This window comes from Zophobas morio, unplaced genomic scaffold, assembly GCF_036711695.1.
Source record: "Zophobas morio isolate AGI-343-1 ecotype UQ-CSIRO unplaced genomic scaffold, CSIRO_AGI_Zmor_V1 ptg000063l, whole genome shotgun sequence".
In the NCBI taxonomy this organism is placed as follows: domain Eukaryota; kingdom Metazoa; phylum Arthropoda; class Insecta; order Coleoptera; family Tenebrionidae; genus Zophobas; species Zophobas morio.
Genome location: NW_026972168.1, coordinates 121623 through 140837, shown reverse-complemented (window position 1 = coordinate 140837; position 19215 = coordinate 121623). Strand labels below are relative to the sequence as shown.

The 19215-nt window shown below is 23.0% G+C and overlaps 1 protein-coding gene and 1 long non-coding RNA gene across 2 annotated transcripts; one reads left to right on the top strand and one right to left on the bottom strand.

The window, feature by feature from the left end:
* The first annotated feature begins 230 nt into the window (after window positions 1-230).
* Window positions 231-5266, top strand: LOC135143514 (uncharacterized). The gene is made up of 5 exons (XR_010282817.1): window positions 231-308; window positions 433-590; window positions 4123-4250; window positions 5039-5129; window positions 5213-5266. It is a non-coding gene; the product is annotated as an uncharacterized LOC135143514 (long non-coding RNA).
* A 327-nt stretch (window positions 5267-5593) lies between these two features.
* LOC135143529 (pyruvate dehydrogenase (acetyl-transferring) kinase isozyme 3, mitochondrial-like) lies at window positions 5594-14618 on the bottom strand. The gene is made up of 10 exons (XM_064075411.1): window positions 14571-14618; window positions 14238-14292; window positions 12392-12511; window positions 11687-11811; window positions 10128-10221; window positions 9552-9671; window positions 7439-7612; window positions 7270-7359; window positions 6527-6604; window positions 5594-5695 (listed from the first exon to the last, which is right to left on the bottom strand). The coding sequence occupies exons 1-10, from the start codon at window positions 14597-14599 to the stop codon at window positions 5594-5596; spliced, it is 987 nt and encodes a 328-aa protein (XP_063931481.1). The 5' UTR covers window positions 14600-14618.
* Window positions 14619-19215: the final 4597 nt, after the last annotated feature.

Below are 19215 nucleotides of genomic sequence, written 5' to 3'. Positions count from 1 at the left end.
TTAAATATATAAAAGAAATTAAAAAATAAAATAAAAATAATGAAAAAAAATATTTCGAATATAGAAAGCAAATATAAATAAAATGTCAAAAGTAATAATGAAAACTAGAAATGATATATTTTTTATAATATTATTAAATATAAAAAGCAAATAAAAAACAAATAAAATATCGAAAGTAATAATGAAAACTAAAATATTTTTTTTCGATGTATTATTATTATTTACAATAGGCGTGGTCCGCCTTGAAAAGCAACGCTTCAGCATCCTCAGCTTCTTTTAGTATCCGCCATCAAACTTATATTTCTCAAGTAATTTTATGACAATAAATTAAATTAGCAATCAATTGACACAACAAGTTAGCATTAACCAATAAAATAAGAGTATAGTAAATACCAATCGATAGGCATTACATTACATAAATAAACAATCTAGATTGGCCAGCGCCTTTTGGACTTACCCCAACAATTGGAGCCGTTAATTTTGAAAAAAAATGAGCCTGAAAGTTTTTGTATGTTTCTGGCGCTTTCTAAAGGCGTAACCCCAAATGTTGAACAAGCGTCAACAGCTTTCACACACCAAGTGGCCAACGAGTTAAGCAGCTTTCATAATTTTTTGCTTGTGAATTTGTTAATATTTATTTATATATTAAATTGGTGGTGCTTCAAATAATGTTTAATTAATTCACTAAATTTATTGTTGCTTTATAGCATTTATATATTTTTAATATACATGCGTTTATGTATTTTGATAGTATTATTTTTACATTGTATTAATTGTATTAATAAATAATTTTTAATAAATATAAAAAGTTGTAAGTATAATTTTATAATTTCGTTATTTTTTTTTCTAATAATATATTTACTGTATTCATTATATAATATGAATTTTTATATGATTTATGAATTTTTTTTTGCTTTTTTCTGTCATTATTTCTGTTGTATTTTATATATTATATAATTTTATATCAAAATTTTCTTTATTAATATTAAAATTATTCATTTTTAATGAATTTTTTAATTTGATTATTAACAAAAGTATCTATTTAACGTTATATATATTAATACCCCTTTTAATGAAATTTGTTATTATTTTCTATATCCATATATTTGTTGTATAAAAATATTTTATTAATATTTATATCATTAATTAATTTTATTTGTAAATATAAAACATTTTGTCGAAAATTTTAATGATTTCGTTATTAATATAATCATTATATTTGTTGCATATTATATATTAATTTCATATATATATTATTTCTAATTTTAGTGATTTTTGTTAATTTATATAATAAAAATATCTTATGTAACTTTATATATATTATTAATTTTTTCTTTGCTTTTCATAAAATTTGTAATAATTTTCTATATCATTATATTTGTTGTATAAAAATGTTTTAATAATATTTATAACATTTACTAAATTTCATTAGTATATTTAATAAATTTTTTTATGCATAAAATTTTATACAACTATATATATTTCGTTCATAAAATATAATGAATTTTTTTGATTATATAATCATTATATTTGTTGCAATTTCATTGATGTATTTCCTTAATAAGTTATTCGTTATTTATAATGAAATTTTTTTGTATATTATCTTTCATAAAATATCTTAATAACTCTATATATATTTATTATTTCTTTACTTTTAATAAATTTGTTATTATTTCTATATCATTGTAATTATTGTTCAAAACCTTTTTATTAATATTTATATCATTTATTACAATTGATTTGTTAATTTAAATATTTTACTAAATTTAATTTTTTTCATGAATTATTATGAATTTTTTAATATGTACATTATTATATCTGTTCTATTAAAAATTATATATAATTATATATATTATAAATATTACTTTCTTTAAATTTATAATAACATTTATTATTATTTCTTATATCATCATATTTACTGAATTTAATATCCTTTACAACTGTGTTATTCATTATTTTTAATGATTAGAAAATTTTTATTTTTGTCATTTTTTGGGGGTTGAAACTTAATATATATATGTTATTATTTTATATATCATTATTTTTACTATATATAATTTTTTGTTAAAAAAAAATTGTTATTCAATAATTTTAATGGTTTTTGTTGGAAATTATATTTCATATGTTTTGTATTAAATATTTTATATAATTTTATCTGTTTTTTAATATTTTATTAGTTACTTGTTAAGAAAAATATTTATATATGTATTTCTTATGCGTTGGGTTAAATTTTTTGTCATCAATTTATATATCATTATTTTCACTGAATATAATTATGTTTTAAAAAAAATATTATTCATAAATTTCCTGATTTTTGTCCAATTTTCATATATTTTTATTAATTTTTTCAAAGTTTTTTTTTCTATTTATTTATATATATTTTTTATAATAATATAGTAACCAATAAGTTCAATGAATTTTGTCTTCATTATAATATTTGTTGTATAAAATATTTTATATAATTTTTATTTTTCATTGAAACTTATAATATATGTATATTTTAATTTCTTCTATTAAATTTTATAAATTTATTATACTTTTATCTCATTATATTTATTGTAAAAAATATTTAATAAAATTATATATATTAAATATTATAAGTGTTTATCTATTTATTTAAATATATCAGTATTTTTATAAACTTTTTTTTCTTTTATTATTTTTGTTGCGCAAAAGTTTAATACTTTTTTTATGATTTTAATAATATTTCATTATTTCACTGTATAAAAGTTTCATAAATTTTATGATTATTCATTTTTCTTTAAAATTCTTTATAGAAAACGGTTACTATATTTGGTTAATATATATTGAATTCTTCATATATATTTCATTATTTTATTACTACTTTAAGTTATTCAGTACTTTTTATGTATATCTTCTCAACTATCCACTAAATTATATTTCAATTTATTTATAATTATTTTCTTTTGTATATATAAAAACTACTAAATTTATATAAAGTCATTTAATTTATTGAATATTTTTAAGTATACATTACATTATATATAGTGAATATAATATTTTACTCTAAATTGCATGTTTTACTACTATTTTAAGTATTTAATTCTTTAGCATAATTATTTATTATTTACTAAAACTACAAAATTCTCACTAATTTTTTTTATTGTATTTTTACTTATATACTTCTTTATATACATTGAATATAAATATTTATTATAAGTTGTGTATTTACCAAAACTTATTTATTGCTAATATTTAGAGCAAACTTTATAATATTTATATATAAAAACTATTAGAATAGAAAATCATTACATTTATTGAATTTTTATTTAAATATTTCAATATTATTAATGAGATTTGTTTATATTAAAAAAACTTTTTTTGTTAGCTCCACTTATAAGTTTTATCGTTTATAATGAAATTTTTATTATTTTTTAAATATTTTATTTTTTAATACTAATAGGGTGTCACTAAATTTATTGATTTTTTTTTTACTCACCTCATTGATTTTACTGAATTATTAAATTATTTGATTTACTCTGAAAATATTTATTTTTTTCTTTACAAAATTTTATAACTAATATATTAATTTTATGTATTATTCATTTCATTAAAATTAATGTTACTTTTTTTTTCATGAAATTTAATGAATTTATTCATACATATTATTTATTCCCCTAAATTTTACGTATTTTTTAATAATTTATTTGTATCGAATTTTACGCGACTTTTCATTTATATCAAAAAAGTTCTGTGTAAGTATTAAACGAGTTCTTAATTTCCTATTTATTAGGCAACTTATTTTCATTAAATTTAATAATTATAATATATTCGTTTCAGATGGTTTCGTGTATTTTTTTCTATTATTCTTTTTAATGAATTTAAGGAATATCGCTATATATATTATACATTTCGTAAAAAAGTTTATTTATAAGCCTTTTTAATTTCTTTAAATTTTATGTAATTGTCAAAATTTTATTGGCAATACTTTTTAAAGCATTACTTGTTTTATAAGTTGTTTAAATATTGTATTTTTAATTTGCGCGTGATAAAGCATGTTATATACTAAGATAGGAACCACGTGTTTTTTCACGTGTTTTGCCACTGTTTTTTTTTTTAGAATTAAATATTACAATATAATTTTCACTTTTTTATCATTAGTGAAGGATTTTACGCCAGCACGTGGCTTGAGGCGGTTGTATCAAAAATGAAGGATTTATATGTTCAGTCTATTCTAGCAATTCCCCAACTTACTGATTTGGGCGCCAATCAGCTTTGTGTAGACATTGGTTAAAAAGAAATAAATGATAAACATAATGAAAATAAAATAATTAAAAAATATCCAAAAATAATGCAAAATAAAATAATAAATCTTATAAAAGTAATAAATATAAAATAAAAATATTATAAATTAATGTGAATGGATAAATATTTATAGTACTAAATAATTAGTGATAAATAAATGATTAAAATATAAATAATTTTTAATATGAAATAAAATGATGATAACTATTAAATAAATATATATAGTAATTACATAAGATAAAGAAATAAATAATAAAACTATTATGAAGAAAACGTAATAAAATAATTAGTAATTAATGTTTGATGAAATAAATAAGTAAATTATAAAATAATGTAAAATTTAATAAATGATTTAATAAAAAAAACAATATTTTGGATTATAATAAAATTTTAATAATTATTACTGAAAAAAAATGATTTGTATTAATAGAGGACTAAGAAAAAAATAATAAGTAAAAACATTATAAACATGAATTTAGAAGTAAATGAACGTAATATGATGGTGATAAATTATAAAGTATAAATTATTGTCAATAAATAAATCAAGTGATAAATAAAAATTGCACGTATAAATAAAAAAATTTCAATAAACAAAAAAAAAATATTATAACTTAATGTAGAAATAAGTAATTAATAATAAAATAATAAAAAATGAGATATTTATTAGAGCATTACTGAATATATTTAAAATAATAAAAATAAATAATTTAATGTAAAAAAAAAGTTAGTAACTTATAAAAAGAAGTAACTAAAAATGTTTACTTTTTACTAGAATATTTGTTAAACATTTTGTCTATTATGGATATGGAAAGCCCGCCTGAACTTCTTTATATACTTCAATACTGCAAGCATACTAAAGAAGAGTGCACCCACTTATTCTATTTATTATTATTATTCATTTTTTTTTTTTATGTACTAACGAATAAATAATATTTCTACTTAATAGAACGTTTCAAATAGAAAAGGAGACCAATCCAAAACAGAAGATTTACGAAATAAATAAGGCTTTTGGGAGGATTAGAAAATATAATAAATGAATAGAAGCTTTTACAAAACAATCAACTTTTATTACGCTATTATTCTTCAAGAACTTTTTCATAGTGATTTTTTTATAATTCATAATATGATGTAAAAAGCTTGAAAGGAGCCACTTTTTTTTTTTAACGAAAGTAATAAATAAAAGGATAAGTATAATATTACTTGTAATAATATATAAGCTAACATAACGCATATTTTACAAAAAATTTTCTAATATTTTTTATATTCGCATAGCTAATGAGAAGTCGTTTGGATAGAAAGGGAAAAAAATTTTATCGGCCATTTATTATTATTTTAATATTTTCCACTTTAAAGGGATAATAGAGCTGTAGTTCTTTATGGCGGCTGGGCTAAAGGCCGGAAGTACTTCGCTTGAGTCCTTAGCAGTTGCCTAATAATAATAATTACTAAATAATAATGATATTCCAACTAATAAAAATAACTTTTTTTAATGGTTAAATAATTTTTAAAACATTCTCACTCGTTATAATTTTTTCCCATTAACATTCTATATTTTCTAAATGATTCATATTAAAATCATTAAAACAGTTATAAATGAATTATTTCAATATAAGTTTATATTTGAATTTTTATGCACTATAATTTTCTTAATTATTTTTCTATTAACGCTCATTTTATTAATTGATTTGCACAAAAAATTAATATGCACAAATTTAATGACTATTTTTTATTCGGTTAACTATTCGAGCTAAAATTTATTAACAATATAATTATAGACTTTTATTAATTATTTTTTAATTTAAATGCTAAATTTTTATCAATATTCACTACAATCAAAGGTATACATTTATATTATAAACTTTTAGTTGTGTTAATTTTTTAGCACAAACTTTGTAAAAGGAAGGCTATTAATTATTAATATTAAACTAACTTCGAATTACACCAAATATTATAAAAAACATTAGTCGGCTGTTATTCGCCATTAAATTTTTTAAGTTGCATTAAAATTATTGAAAATATGTTTTTATGGTTATAAACTTTTTATTGGCTATTAATATATATTTTTATAATTATACCTCCTTAATATTTATTACTATTATTCTATTGGTGTTTATATCACTAATGTTTTCACGAAAAAAACTTAAAAAGCAGTTTTTTTTATATATTTATTGTTTAAACTTCACATTGTTAATATTATAAATAAAAATATAAAAGTAAAATTTTATAAGAATAAAAAAATTAATATAATAAATTTATAAACTTTTAAGTGAATGTAAGCATCAGTGCCATAATTTTCTAGAGAAATAATTTGCAGGTCACCTCCGAGGTACTTTGCGTACTTAATAATAATTATTATTATTATACTGGAAAAATGAGGAAAAAAAATTTGAAATTTGAAAATTTTAAAACTTTTAATAACGTAAAACAGTAATAAAACTTTTTTTTACATGATTTTTAACAAGAAAATTTTTAGTAATTTTTTAGAAAAATAAATTAATTTTTAACCAAACAATGGATAACTTTAAAAGCCATAAGCCAATTAGGAAACTATTTTAAGGTTTCCACTCTTCATATCATTTTTATATGTAAAAGTCACTTTTTCATAATTAATAGTTTGAATTTTAGGTATTTACTTAAACGTGCTTTTTAGAATATTTTTTAATAATCCACGTCTTTATTTTCATAAAGTTTTTAAATAATTAATTATATAAAGCAAAGAAAAAAATAAAAATTATATTAAAAACTTTTAGATATATAAATATATTTTTATTTAAATAGTAAAAACATAAAAGTAAAAAAAAAATGTTTACTAGATACCGAGAGGCTATTATAATATCATAAATATAAAATTTTTTACTTTTATATTAAAACGTAAAATAAAAATGATTGACACTATTATAAATACAATTAAAAAGCTGAACTTTCCTTACCTCTACATGAAGGGATAAAGAAATTTTTATGTAAATATAGTTAAATTAAAGATATATTAAAATAATGAATTACCAAACGACTAAGAGGAAGTCCGAACCCATAACCAGCGAGAGGTGCGTTATTTATATCGAAGGTGGGAGATATGGATAATTCTGGAATCTTCTATAAATAAATAAAAAGTAATAATAATTACAAAAGCGATAACGAATATTTACGATAATAATAATAATAAGCGCTTTACATTTGCCGTGGAGAACATATAAGAATTAACAGAAAGCCAATCTGAACGAGGAATTCCTCCTCCCTGGTCGGATATTTTTATCGATAAGTCCTCGGCGCCTTTCACTATTATAGCTTGGATGCAAGGAAGTTCGTTTTTATCCTTGTGAAATTCAATTACGGCTCTTAAAGAGTTCTATTAGGTCACAAACAATAATTAAAGAGAGGTCACTCCCTTAATAAAAACATATTTTCTTAATAAAAAATATAAATATAACAACCCGCTAAAAATATATATCTCTTTGAATTTATCTATAGCTTAAAGCAGTTTTAAATTAATCTTAAAAAGATTAAAAGAATGCTGCGTATAAAAATCAGTTGCACCACTTAAGTTAATATTACAAGTTTTTAAATATTTTAAAAGTAATGAGAAATAATATCTCTGCAACCTTAAAAAAATCAAATAAAAGCTGCTAAAAACGGTAACATTTTTCTTGAGTTCTTTGAGATCAAAAAATATATTTTCGTAACTTTTGTATCCCCTCAGAAGTTATTCACTTTTAAAATGATTTTATTATAGCACGGGTGAATTTAGCTGTCCATCTGTTTCAACTTAAAAACTACAAGATCTTAATGACAGTAAATTCATTTTTAAAAAGTTTTTCGTTAAAAGAATTTTAACAAGTAATAAATCTTCAACGATTCGCTTTGCACAAGAAGTATTGGAATAGTAGTCCTCCTATATTAAATTTAGTTGCTACAAAATTATTTTTTAACGATGAATAAAAACATTGTTAAAAGAGACTATAATTTTTACTTCAAGGTTTGCTTTGGTCATATACTACACAACCCTGAAAAAGCATTGTTAGATCAACGCCTTTGCTCTTTATTATGTGAAATATCTTTTTTTCAGCCTTTATTTATTTAAATTACAAGTCTCTTTCATTGTTCCCCTACAAAATAATACTAATAATATAAAACACAAAAATTCTTTCTAAATCTATATAGAGTTTCAGTATTTTTGAACACTTCGTAAAAAATTAATTTTTGCTTACGACACTTTAATAAAGTTATATCTTTATTTAAATAAAGCGAATTTCGACTCAAATTATAGCCATTAAACTCTTCACTGTCAGCTTTTACTTCAATAAGAAGTATCATATGTTAAAGTACAGTACATCCCCGCTTTGCTATTGTTGCAGAAAGGGGGGTGTGCAGTATTTGGGGAGTTTGTGGTTTACTGTTAAATTTTATATGGAATGAGAAGTTTGTTAAATTAAAAAAAAATTTCTATTTTACTTATTATTTATTATTAATATATAAAAATTTTATATTTTATTTTATAATTCATAATTTATAAATAATTTGAAATTATTTATTTTTTCCTATAAATCTAAACCTTACGAATCGCTTAAACCTTCGTTGCTCGCCACAAAGGTTAAAATTTTGTTAGTAGTTAGTCTAACTGGTTTTATAATCATTGCTTATTTCAGTTAATGTTTAAGGTTAGTTAGAGTCCTTCACCGACAACTCTTTAACTTTAGTTTAGTCTAATTTTATATATTCTCTTGTTTTAGTTTAAGTTTAATTTTCTACAGCGAATCTCGCCAGTGTCACCGTTGCAACTTCATATTTATTTTGTAAATTCAGTTAATTCTTAAAGTTTTTTATTAGTTGTATCAGAGTTTATACTTCATCTACCAGCTTCTCGTTAACTATTATTATCGCACTGTTAGAAAATTAAGAAACGAAAAGTTTACCGTTAGTCGTTATTAATGTCCGGCAGGAGAGTCAATAGATTAGTTAGTCGAGCTAAACTTAAATAATAACTTTCCGAATTAGCTTTCTATTTTACTATGTTATAATTAGTTTTTTTTCGTCTTTTAATAATAATTCTATTTTTCTTTGTATATTTTTTAAAGCCGTAAATATATATATTATAATTTTCCATAAATTCCTTTTAAAATAAATTAAATTAAGTCCGGTTAATAATATTCTAACGTTTTAGACGTACTTAGAGCGAAGATAATTGAAAAGAAACCAATATTAATATAATTAATTATAAAATAATTAAATTAATAACCAAGATTATCATATAAACTAATTAAGTTTTATATGTAAATTCAAGTTTAAACCTTTAGTAGTTCGAAGAAAATGTAGTAAAGATGTAAAGGAATATAAGTAAAGTTCCTGATATCCTGAGGGCAGACAATCTTTAATTCAGGGGACTGCGTGTAGTGTTGCTGGCTAAGAAACTGTTTTTAAGTAAATTTTAAATTTTGAAGTAAAAATCTCATTAATTCTTCGGGACCAAAAGCTTACGTATAAAGTATTATATATCTTTTCTTATATATTACATATTTTTTTATTAAATTCAACTGACTTGTATAAAAATTTACAAGTTAGAAAATTTAATTTGTTTATATTGGCATACACAAACAAACTTTTGCAATTTGGACAATAATTATAAATAAATAGCTAGGGAATTTTAAATTTACTTACAATTTACATAAACTTTATAGATTTATGGATTTATAGTAAACTTTTTTACTTATAAACTTTTCTTATTATAGACAATAAAGTGCAATAAAATTTAAAATTCTTTGTAAATTTTAAAAATTTAAGAACTTTTAGTGCTAAAGTAAAACTTTTTACTCATAAAACTTGCACATGAAAAACTTTTTTATAATTTCATTGTAAAAAAACAGTACGGAAGCGTCACGATAAGCGTCTTCAAGTATTTCTTTAACAATACAGTCGGTATCCACCAGCCCCACTAAAGTGGCTCTTCTTTTGGGATCTTTTCTTATAAAAATAAATTAAAAAATAAAAAGCTTATCGTTTAAAGAGTTTATCATTTTTATAAATAATCTGTTAATTCATTTTTTGATACCTTAATTTGTTATATCAATAACTCTAATATTGAGTAAAGCAGTTTAAAAAATAAAAATAAACGGTTACTATACACATAATATATACATATATTGCTCCACAGTGAATAAGCTTTTTAGTTAAAGTTGTTTTCTTAGTAATATAGGAAGTTTATAATAAAAACTGGTTTAATTATACTTATAAGTTAATAATTTATGGTGACCCTTTTACATTTTTAAGGTGATTATACATATATTTAATTAAAAAAAATAATAATAGAATAAAAATAACTTCTATACAATAATTTTTACGTTAAGTTAGTGAGCCAGTTATAAAGAGTCGGTATTTACAAAGTAGGTCAGTTTGTCAAATAATTGAGGACCAATAAGTTGAGAGGCAAAAGGATCAATATTATTTTTAAAAAAAAAGGCATTTAAGAAATTTATTATTCACTAAAGCCTGAATTGTATACTTAGCTAACAAGTAGAATTAGATTTCAAATCTAATTAGATTATAGTAAAGTGGTGGCAGTAATAGTATTTTTTTAAATAAGTAGTAATGCTCCAAAAAATAATTTGTAAATTTATTTTGCTCTTTTTCTCTTATAGTAAAATTTTTAAAATGCTTACTCTTTTTGTAATTAAGTAACCGATTTTAAAACAACTTTTAATTTATAAATTATATATTAATAGTAAGTTATAAATTTATATACAAAAATCTATCGTTACCTAAAAAGCTATACACATAATTCCATTCCTCTACACGGCCTTACTATGCTGAAAATTTATTACTTAAAAATTATCAAAATCATGAAAATTACAGAGAAATAAAGAATTGGCCCGGTCTCTAAGTATCCTGTTAATCAATTTCTTTAATCCTCAAAACTAATAAAATTTAGATCAAATTTCTACTCACTTATTCAATACTGCAATATTCAGCAATCCCAAGTAAAAATAAGTTTGCTTTTATTAGAATTGTTTTCAAGATAAACTCATTTTTTTTTTAGAAAGAGATAAGGTGGTATAAAGAGAGACTCTTCAAAAGCGACCACCATGGCCTTCCCAAAGTCATAGAAATTCGCCGCCTTATTTAAACTTTTTTACAATTATTATTATGCCTCAACAAAAAATTTTTAAGTTTTCTTATGAACTTATTGCTTATAATATTAACTGAAAAGATTTTTATTTTATTATAATTATGAATAATAATGGTATTTTTACATATTTAACGTTATATAGGATTTTATTTAACAATGAACTTTTTATTATTATATAAAAATACTTATTAATAATAGTAATTCAAATTTTTCGTTTTCAAGAATTTTAATTAACTATGGACATATTATTATTCAACACCTATGAATATCATTACTTGTAATACTAAAAGTTTTTGTTGTTACCTTTTCTCTGAAAACGACTTGTATACTTCTATGTGGTGCCTAACAAGAAAGCGTATACTGATCCTAGATGTGTAAAATCGGTCCAAAAAATATAAAATTGGCAACTCCAAGGATTTCTCTGGATACTATTAACAAGTTTTATTGGGACTTTTTTAACATTTGATATAGCTAAATATAAAAATAGTTAAATATTAAAAAAAAGAATAACAGTTTTACTCTAAATAAATAAAAAGTTTAATAAATATTTGATAAAGAAATAAAATATAAGAAACTATTTAGTTTGGGGAACTTATAAAATTTATTATTATACTTATGATGATAGGCTACTTTGGTACGCTATGGTTATTATGAATAGTAAACTTGTAAAGCTTATATTGTAAATATAATAAAAACATTTAATAAAAATTTACTTATTAAATATTACTAAAAAAGTAAAAACTGTATTATTTGCAAAATCATAAGTATATGATACCAATAAACTTTATAAAATTTAAACACTGAGAAAACGATTTAATATAGTAGTAAGTAAAATATATTATAAAAGTTAAAAAAAAATACCTACTTACCTCGTAGTATTATGTAAATAACCTTTAACAATAATTATTAATAAACTAATGATAAAATATAAAATATAACCCATTATATAAATAGAAAAATTCTATAATAACGCAAGATAAAAAGAATGTTCATATATAAAAAATAAACTTTTTTGTGCAAATCCATTATCCCTTGAGCCATTGTTACTGCCATAGGAGCATGACGATCGACCAGTTTTTCAAAAAGTTTACAGAAGTCGTTCATGTAAGTTGTTATCTCTTCTTTGCTCTAAAAAAGTGATAATTATAGTTTAACTGTTAATATGTAATATATACAGAGTTTTACTAAGAGCAATTATACAATTTAAATTACAAATAAATGGTATTTTTGTAATAGATTAAAGAGTTACATTTAGAAAGAAATGTAGTTCTTAAAGTTTTAAGTTTCTACCAACATATTACCAACATAATATTACAATGGTAAGTCAAAAAAGTTTAGTAAATATAATATAAAAAAATTACTAACATTTTTTTCTAACCAAAATTTAAGACTATAAAAAAAATATTAATATTAATTCAGTAAAAAACTTCAAACAATATTTCATTACCGAATAAATAATAAGAATTAAAGAAATTTATATATATATATATATATAAACAAATGACTTTTAATATTTCTAACGAAATTAACTAACCTAGGAAAGTAGTTTTGGACTGTGTTGGATGCTTTTAAACTAGTGGCCCTTTTCTTTTAAGTTTGCCTGTGTACTTGGACTCCTTTTCACAAAAACGAACTTACTAAAGTTTTTTTTCCCCATTTACGTCATTTAAGTTTTGTCACTACCTATGTTCTCTCCTGTTTAAGTTGGTTATACGTATTATAAGGCATGTGCCAATTAAAATATCTGGTTAACCTTACAAGAGCGTAATAGGGTTATTTATACTTTGTGAGCCGTCGCTTTTAGTTAGTTTTATGTGTACTCCGCTTGCCTAAAGCTGTTTACCTTATTGCGAGTGAAAATCACTACTATAAACCAATTTTTCTTTCTCTTATATAACATTTCTTGTAAATAAGAGCTACAGTTAACTCTAAGACTACGCGAAAAGGGAGCTGGAATTAACACATTGAAAACGGCTTGCTTAACCTTTTTCGCATTTGGCATATCCTTTAAAACTTTTTTACTGAAAGAGCACCGAACTTCTTTGAAAATATAAACTTTACAAAGCTCTTGCCAGAAAGGACGATCTTTATTACTTTTTAAAACTTTTTTGTATATAAAAGGATTTTACAACATTATTACAATTTAGTGTTCCGTTCTCCATCATATTTAACAATTTTTTAAATAGGTATGGACGCAATCCAGAAGAAACTTATACCTCAAAAACATTGCATCGGCACGAGATGACTGCTTATTTTTTAATTAGAAAATCTATTTCCTAAGAACTTTTATAATAAATATTTTATAAATTTCTGGTTATTAGAGCAACTAATTTCTTTTTTTGGCTATTTGTAAAACAACCAAAACTTTCAATTAATAAAGTGTGAAAACTTAAAAAGACATTATTTACTACTTTAATAAAACGCAGCCAAACTACGGGGATCTTAACGCACCCTGGTAGGATAAATAATTTACCTTTTAGAAAGAGAATATATTTTTACTTCTAAAAGCGGGTCAAATAAAAATTTATGTAAAAAAATAAATCTTTGGTTTTTACTAATAGTTATATGCATTTGTTATTTTAGGCACCGCATGCAAAGTCGTAATTTTTTAAAGTTAAACTAAAAGTATATTATCATATTTAAAAATAATAAACGTTATAACTTAATACCGAGGTAGTTCTATCTTATGAAGTAAATAGGTTTGTTTATATATGATTAGCGATTACAGAAATTGCTTCATGAAAAAACAAACTTTATTACAAAACGTGGGGTTAACAAGAAATAATACATGTTTACAGTTTGTGGTCACTTTTAATGAAGTAATTAGTAAATTATAATAGTTAAGACATTTTACCTGAGAAGTATTTAAAGTAGGAAATTTGATCAAGTCAGTAAAAGAAACGAGATACCTAATTTATTTAATTGAAAAACTGTTATAGATATCAAAACTGTGCAATACATACAGCCAGGTAATATTCATTTTCATATGAGGTGAAAAGCGATTAAGTATTAGAACTTGTTACAATAGACGAAATAAGGATGTATAAGCACCAATTATTCTATAATTATATGAGTTAAAGCTATGCTATAAGTAATATTAATACAACAAAAATTTTTATTTTCGATTCCAAACTGTGTAAGACATTATTGATGTTAGTAATATAGAAATATATTAATAATTTCTTACCATTTTCTTACAAGTTGTACAGAATTCATGCGAAGCAAAATCTTGGGAAGATGTTCCAACTCTTTTACTATATGGGCTATACGAACGCAAACTTCGGTCTTCAGAAAGGTTGTTGATTTCACAGCTTTTTCAAAATCCAAGTTTTTTCCTGATTTAAAATTTGATTTTCTATGCATTTCAAAAAAGATTATTAAAAATTTGAAAACCGAAATCTATGATCTGCTGCAAAGATATAGATTGGAGATGATAACTGGCGTACACGTTCAAGGTTTTTTCAACATTTTCTTGTGTCATTGTATTATAAAAATATCGTTTGCGATATATTGTTTTTAAACTAACAGTTAAATTTTATACATTAAAAGTTCAACGTTAATAAAAAAGAATTACCTCATCATAAATCGGGTAAGATTGATACGAGGTATGTTAAGATTCATTTTATTCACTTTTGAATTTTTAAATAGCTGCCAGTAATGTAACAAGGAAAATAAATTGTTTAGCTTTTAGACTAACAACGATGCTAGATCCCGAAGGATAATTATTTTTGCCATGGCTTAATAAAATAAATTGAGGAAGCCCAGATTTATATCCTGAACACTTTTAGAATTCTGCCCGTTGAAAGGTAAGGATGAGAACAGCCAGTTTTTAGTAAAAACTTTTTATTTAACGAAATCTAAGTTGCTAACAACAAAATAAAATATTTGAAATGTATTAATTTGGTTATAACGTGTTGCGTAGGCATCTGTAAAGGCCTCCAATCTCTAATATTTATAGTTTAAAATCAGGCATTACTAATCTTCTAAAATAAACTTTTACTAGCAATTTTTAAACGACTAAGATCCCTGAATATATTTACCTATTCGTCAAAGTTTATTGGTAAAGAATTATATTTCAAGTAAAAAATTTGTTACTATGATTAATTCCCTAAGCGTTTTTTGTTAATGTCAAAAAATGCCAGCGTTCAAGTTAACCGCAGATTATATTAATAAATATATAAGGTTAAATTTATTGCGTCATTACAGTAAATTATTAATTTTTTCCTTAATATTTAAGATAATTTATAATTAATAAGGTTTGCATCTTTACAGTAAAATAACTACTTTCTTAATATTAAGATAATTTAAGACCAATAAGGTTATATAATTAATTGAATTTTGGTTCCCATTGATAATTTTTACTTTAGGAATATTTGTAAACGTTTATCTTTACTAATGTTAAAAAATTAAGGTTAATATGCCATTTTTTCCTTAAAGTAAATTGGTAAAGTTAATTCAGCATTATATTTTTATTAACTAAATTAATTAGTTGAACTGTCTTTAAATCCCAGGCTAAGTCGTTTTTTCATTATATACCCATCGTTTTAAAAAACTTTATTTTAAGTTGTTCATATTAAAGAGTTTCTTTTTTTGAGAAACAATTACAATTTTAAGGAAATTGATGTTATTAAAAAGGTTAAAAAATATTATAATATTGTTCTTATTATAATAAAATATCCTTGCCTTAAGTAAAAGTTGTTTATTTGCTTCATGTATTTTTTGACTAAAAACAATAAATAGCACGTATTTACTATATAACCTCCTTTCAACTTCTTAATGTAGGTGCCACCTACTATTTTAATATTTAGCGGGAAAGAGGCGTCGGGATCCTTTCAAAAATATTTGAATTTTTTTTTAAAAGTAAAAATCTTACAAAAAAACCTATTATAAATTTAGTAACTATAACACCCGAATATGTAATTTAAAGTTAAAAAAAATTAAGTGTATTACGGTTTATTGCTATGTACATCTTCAAACAGTTTTTCAAAATTTTTTAGCTGCGTTTCCTTTTATTTCTTCATTGAAAACTTTAAAATGCTTCTGGTTTCTACGGCGTAGTGCTGTTAAGTTTTAAAGGCATTTAGTTTACTATAAAGGACTTTACAACTTCGTCTCAATTTAAAAAAAAAATATTATATCCCCCGTACTAAACTAAAAAGCTCAAATCTAATTGACCAGATCAACCTCTTTACAAAAAAAGCTAATAACTGTAGTAAAACTATTTCACACATAAAGTTACGTTAAAGTTTTCTTGCAGTTTTAACAGATTGAAGTTTTATACGAATGACTGAAGCCTAACATCTAGCTTCTTAGTCTATCCTACCGTTTAGAATATACTTAAAAAAACAAAAATTAATTTAGTACCTAGCTCTTTCGTCTATTACAATATAAAAGTAGTCAATTAGGGTGCTTTATAACAAATAAAAAAGGAATCTCAACCAAAGCACTAAATAAAAAATGCTTATGATCTTTAAATTTAAAGGATCGGTTTTTTTTAATTAATTGTACTTTAAGTTAAAGAGTATTAGTTGCGCAATATCTGTCTGATGAGCAAGCGCTATATTAGAGGGTTATAAAAAGTTCAAACATCTAATCCTTACCGGAATTAAAAATGAACAGATTAGTCGGCCAAATACAGTGGACTGCAATGAGCAAATAAAAATAAAGGCCTATAATATTTTAGGCTAATAACCCTACTAAGCTTTGAAGAAATAGTTGTAAACCATTAATTTTTTGTAAAATATACTTCTACGCCTAAAACCTATTTATATACTAACCACAGTACTTAAAATGGTCTACGTATCAATAGTACAAATAGAGATCCTAACGAGGTTTAAAAAAGGAAGGATTATATGCGTTTGTTTAAATTTTGAATTCAGAAAATTTGGCACCTCAGCAAATACATCATAGAGAGTTATGCAATGCACATACTTGGTAAAACCACTCTATCATACATCTCTTTTTTTTTTCTATATTTTATTAATTGTGTTTAAATAGGAACGCCATGTCTCTGAAAAGGGGGATGTCGCAATGACAAAAGAATGGCGCTCAGCGCACTCTCTTTCCCTGCTGCCTTAAAAATAATTTTTAAAATATTTATGGCGCAAGAATAAGACTAGTATTCCTTTCTCTTACATTGTTTTTTAGTACTGAAATGAGCCTTTCCTTACTAAAAAAAGGCATAAAATCTTTTTAAAAATATACTTAAGGCGCAAAAAATGTAGTACTTCTTTTCCTGTACAAGAGTTTTATAGTGCTAAAAGGAGGTTCAAGAGTTGTTTTCCTTTGCTAAAATTGGCAGATAACCTTTAAAAAATATGTATATGACGCAAGAAGCTAGTACTCCATTTCCTACGGTTTTGTTTTTGGCGCTGAAAGAATCTTTTCCTGCTAGATGCACTGTTATATTGGTGTATAGGCTCTTGATCTTCATTTACCTTATTAAAAATAGTAACAGGCTTCTCGTAAGATTAGCACTACGAACGTTTCTTCACCGTTATAACTCTTACACTTAAGAGCTAAATATCAAACCTCTTAAACTTTTTTTAATCCTACTACAAGGGTCTTTTTAACTTTTCTTTAAACACTAAAGTTTAACAAGATAATTTGAAATTTGCAAAAAAATTTTAGTATGCATGAACTAAATTAGTTGGAAGCCTAGAAAAATTATACAACGAAAACAAAAGCATTAACTATATTTTGTTAAATAGCCGAATATTTATAAAAATGTCTTGCAAATTTTACATTATAAGATGCACTTGCAAATTGAATTTTTAAAAGAAAGCTGGCCATATAAAAAATCACAAACTTTTTAATAACTTATACCGAGCAAATTATTTTTGAGGATCTGCACAAATCTATTAAAACTTAAAATCTAATTTCTGCTTCTTGAAAAGTACATTAAAAAAGTGTAACTTATGAAATATACATTTTTTTATTAGAAATTAGCAAAAATAAAAATTTTAGATAATGTTACTGAAATTTATGGTATATTTTTCACGGATTTCTAAATAAATTTAAAGTAGAATATTACGATCTTAATTAGGCAAATTTGATTTGATACCTGCTCAACAGTTAGCCTAAAATCAGTTTTAACAAAATCACCACCGAATTTAAAACTATTAACGGCACTAGTTGTATAAGGATAAAACGATTAAATGCCATAAGTAGGTGAAAGAAAATACAAAAAACAATTTAAAATAAATGAGAACTTCTAGTAAGCTTTTGAATGGCATATATCAAGTTTATAACTTTCTTTTTAAATTGATTTTCATCCCCAAAAGTAATGGCTTGGTTATGTTCGAAAGCCCAGCCATCTAAAAATTATATGCAAATATAAAAAAAAAAGTTAAAATAAAAAAAAATAAATACTAAAATAAACTTATAAACATCTTTTCAAAAGACGATCTTCATTCAGTATGGCAACGGAATTAATAAATAAAAGAAAAACAATAAGTAGAGTCGACAAAGTTAACGCCATACTCCTTTGACTAATTCACTCATAACTTAGCTATATATTTTAGATGACAGTTATAAAAATTAATAAGGTTTTTTAAATTTTTTACTATAACCAGCCTACAGCTACCCTCTGCTCAGCCCAGTTGGTCAGGTAGTGATACTAGTAACGCCAAGGTCGCAGGTTCGACCCCTGCAGGGAGGGCGGCTGCGGCTGAAAAAGCGGAAAATTTACTGTTGGTTTTTTTCTATTCTCCCCTTCAGGGGAGAGGGGTTTTGGCTTTTACGAGTACTACTACAACCTTCTAATAAAGTAATCGAAGTAATTTGGTCGTGTTTCCTTTCTACACAGTGCAGTAAACTTCCTGATTTTTTTT

Bases quoted from the DNA above. Each gene is read 5' to 3' on its own strand.
- LOC135143529 (XM_064075411.1), bottom strand. From the start codon at position 14,599: ATGAATTCTGTACAACTTGTAAGAAAATG. The intron at 11,812-12,391 runs GTTTATTTTTTA...ACTTGTTAATAG, and splicing joins TAATGGATTTGCACAAAAAA to TATCCAGAGAAATCCTTGGA. The intron at 10,222-11,686 runs GTAACAACAAAA...TATTTTTATAAG, and splicing joins AAGTCGTTTTCAGAGAAAAG to AAAAGATCCCAAAAGAAGAG.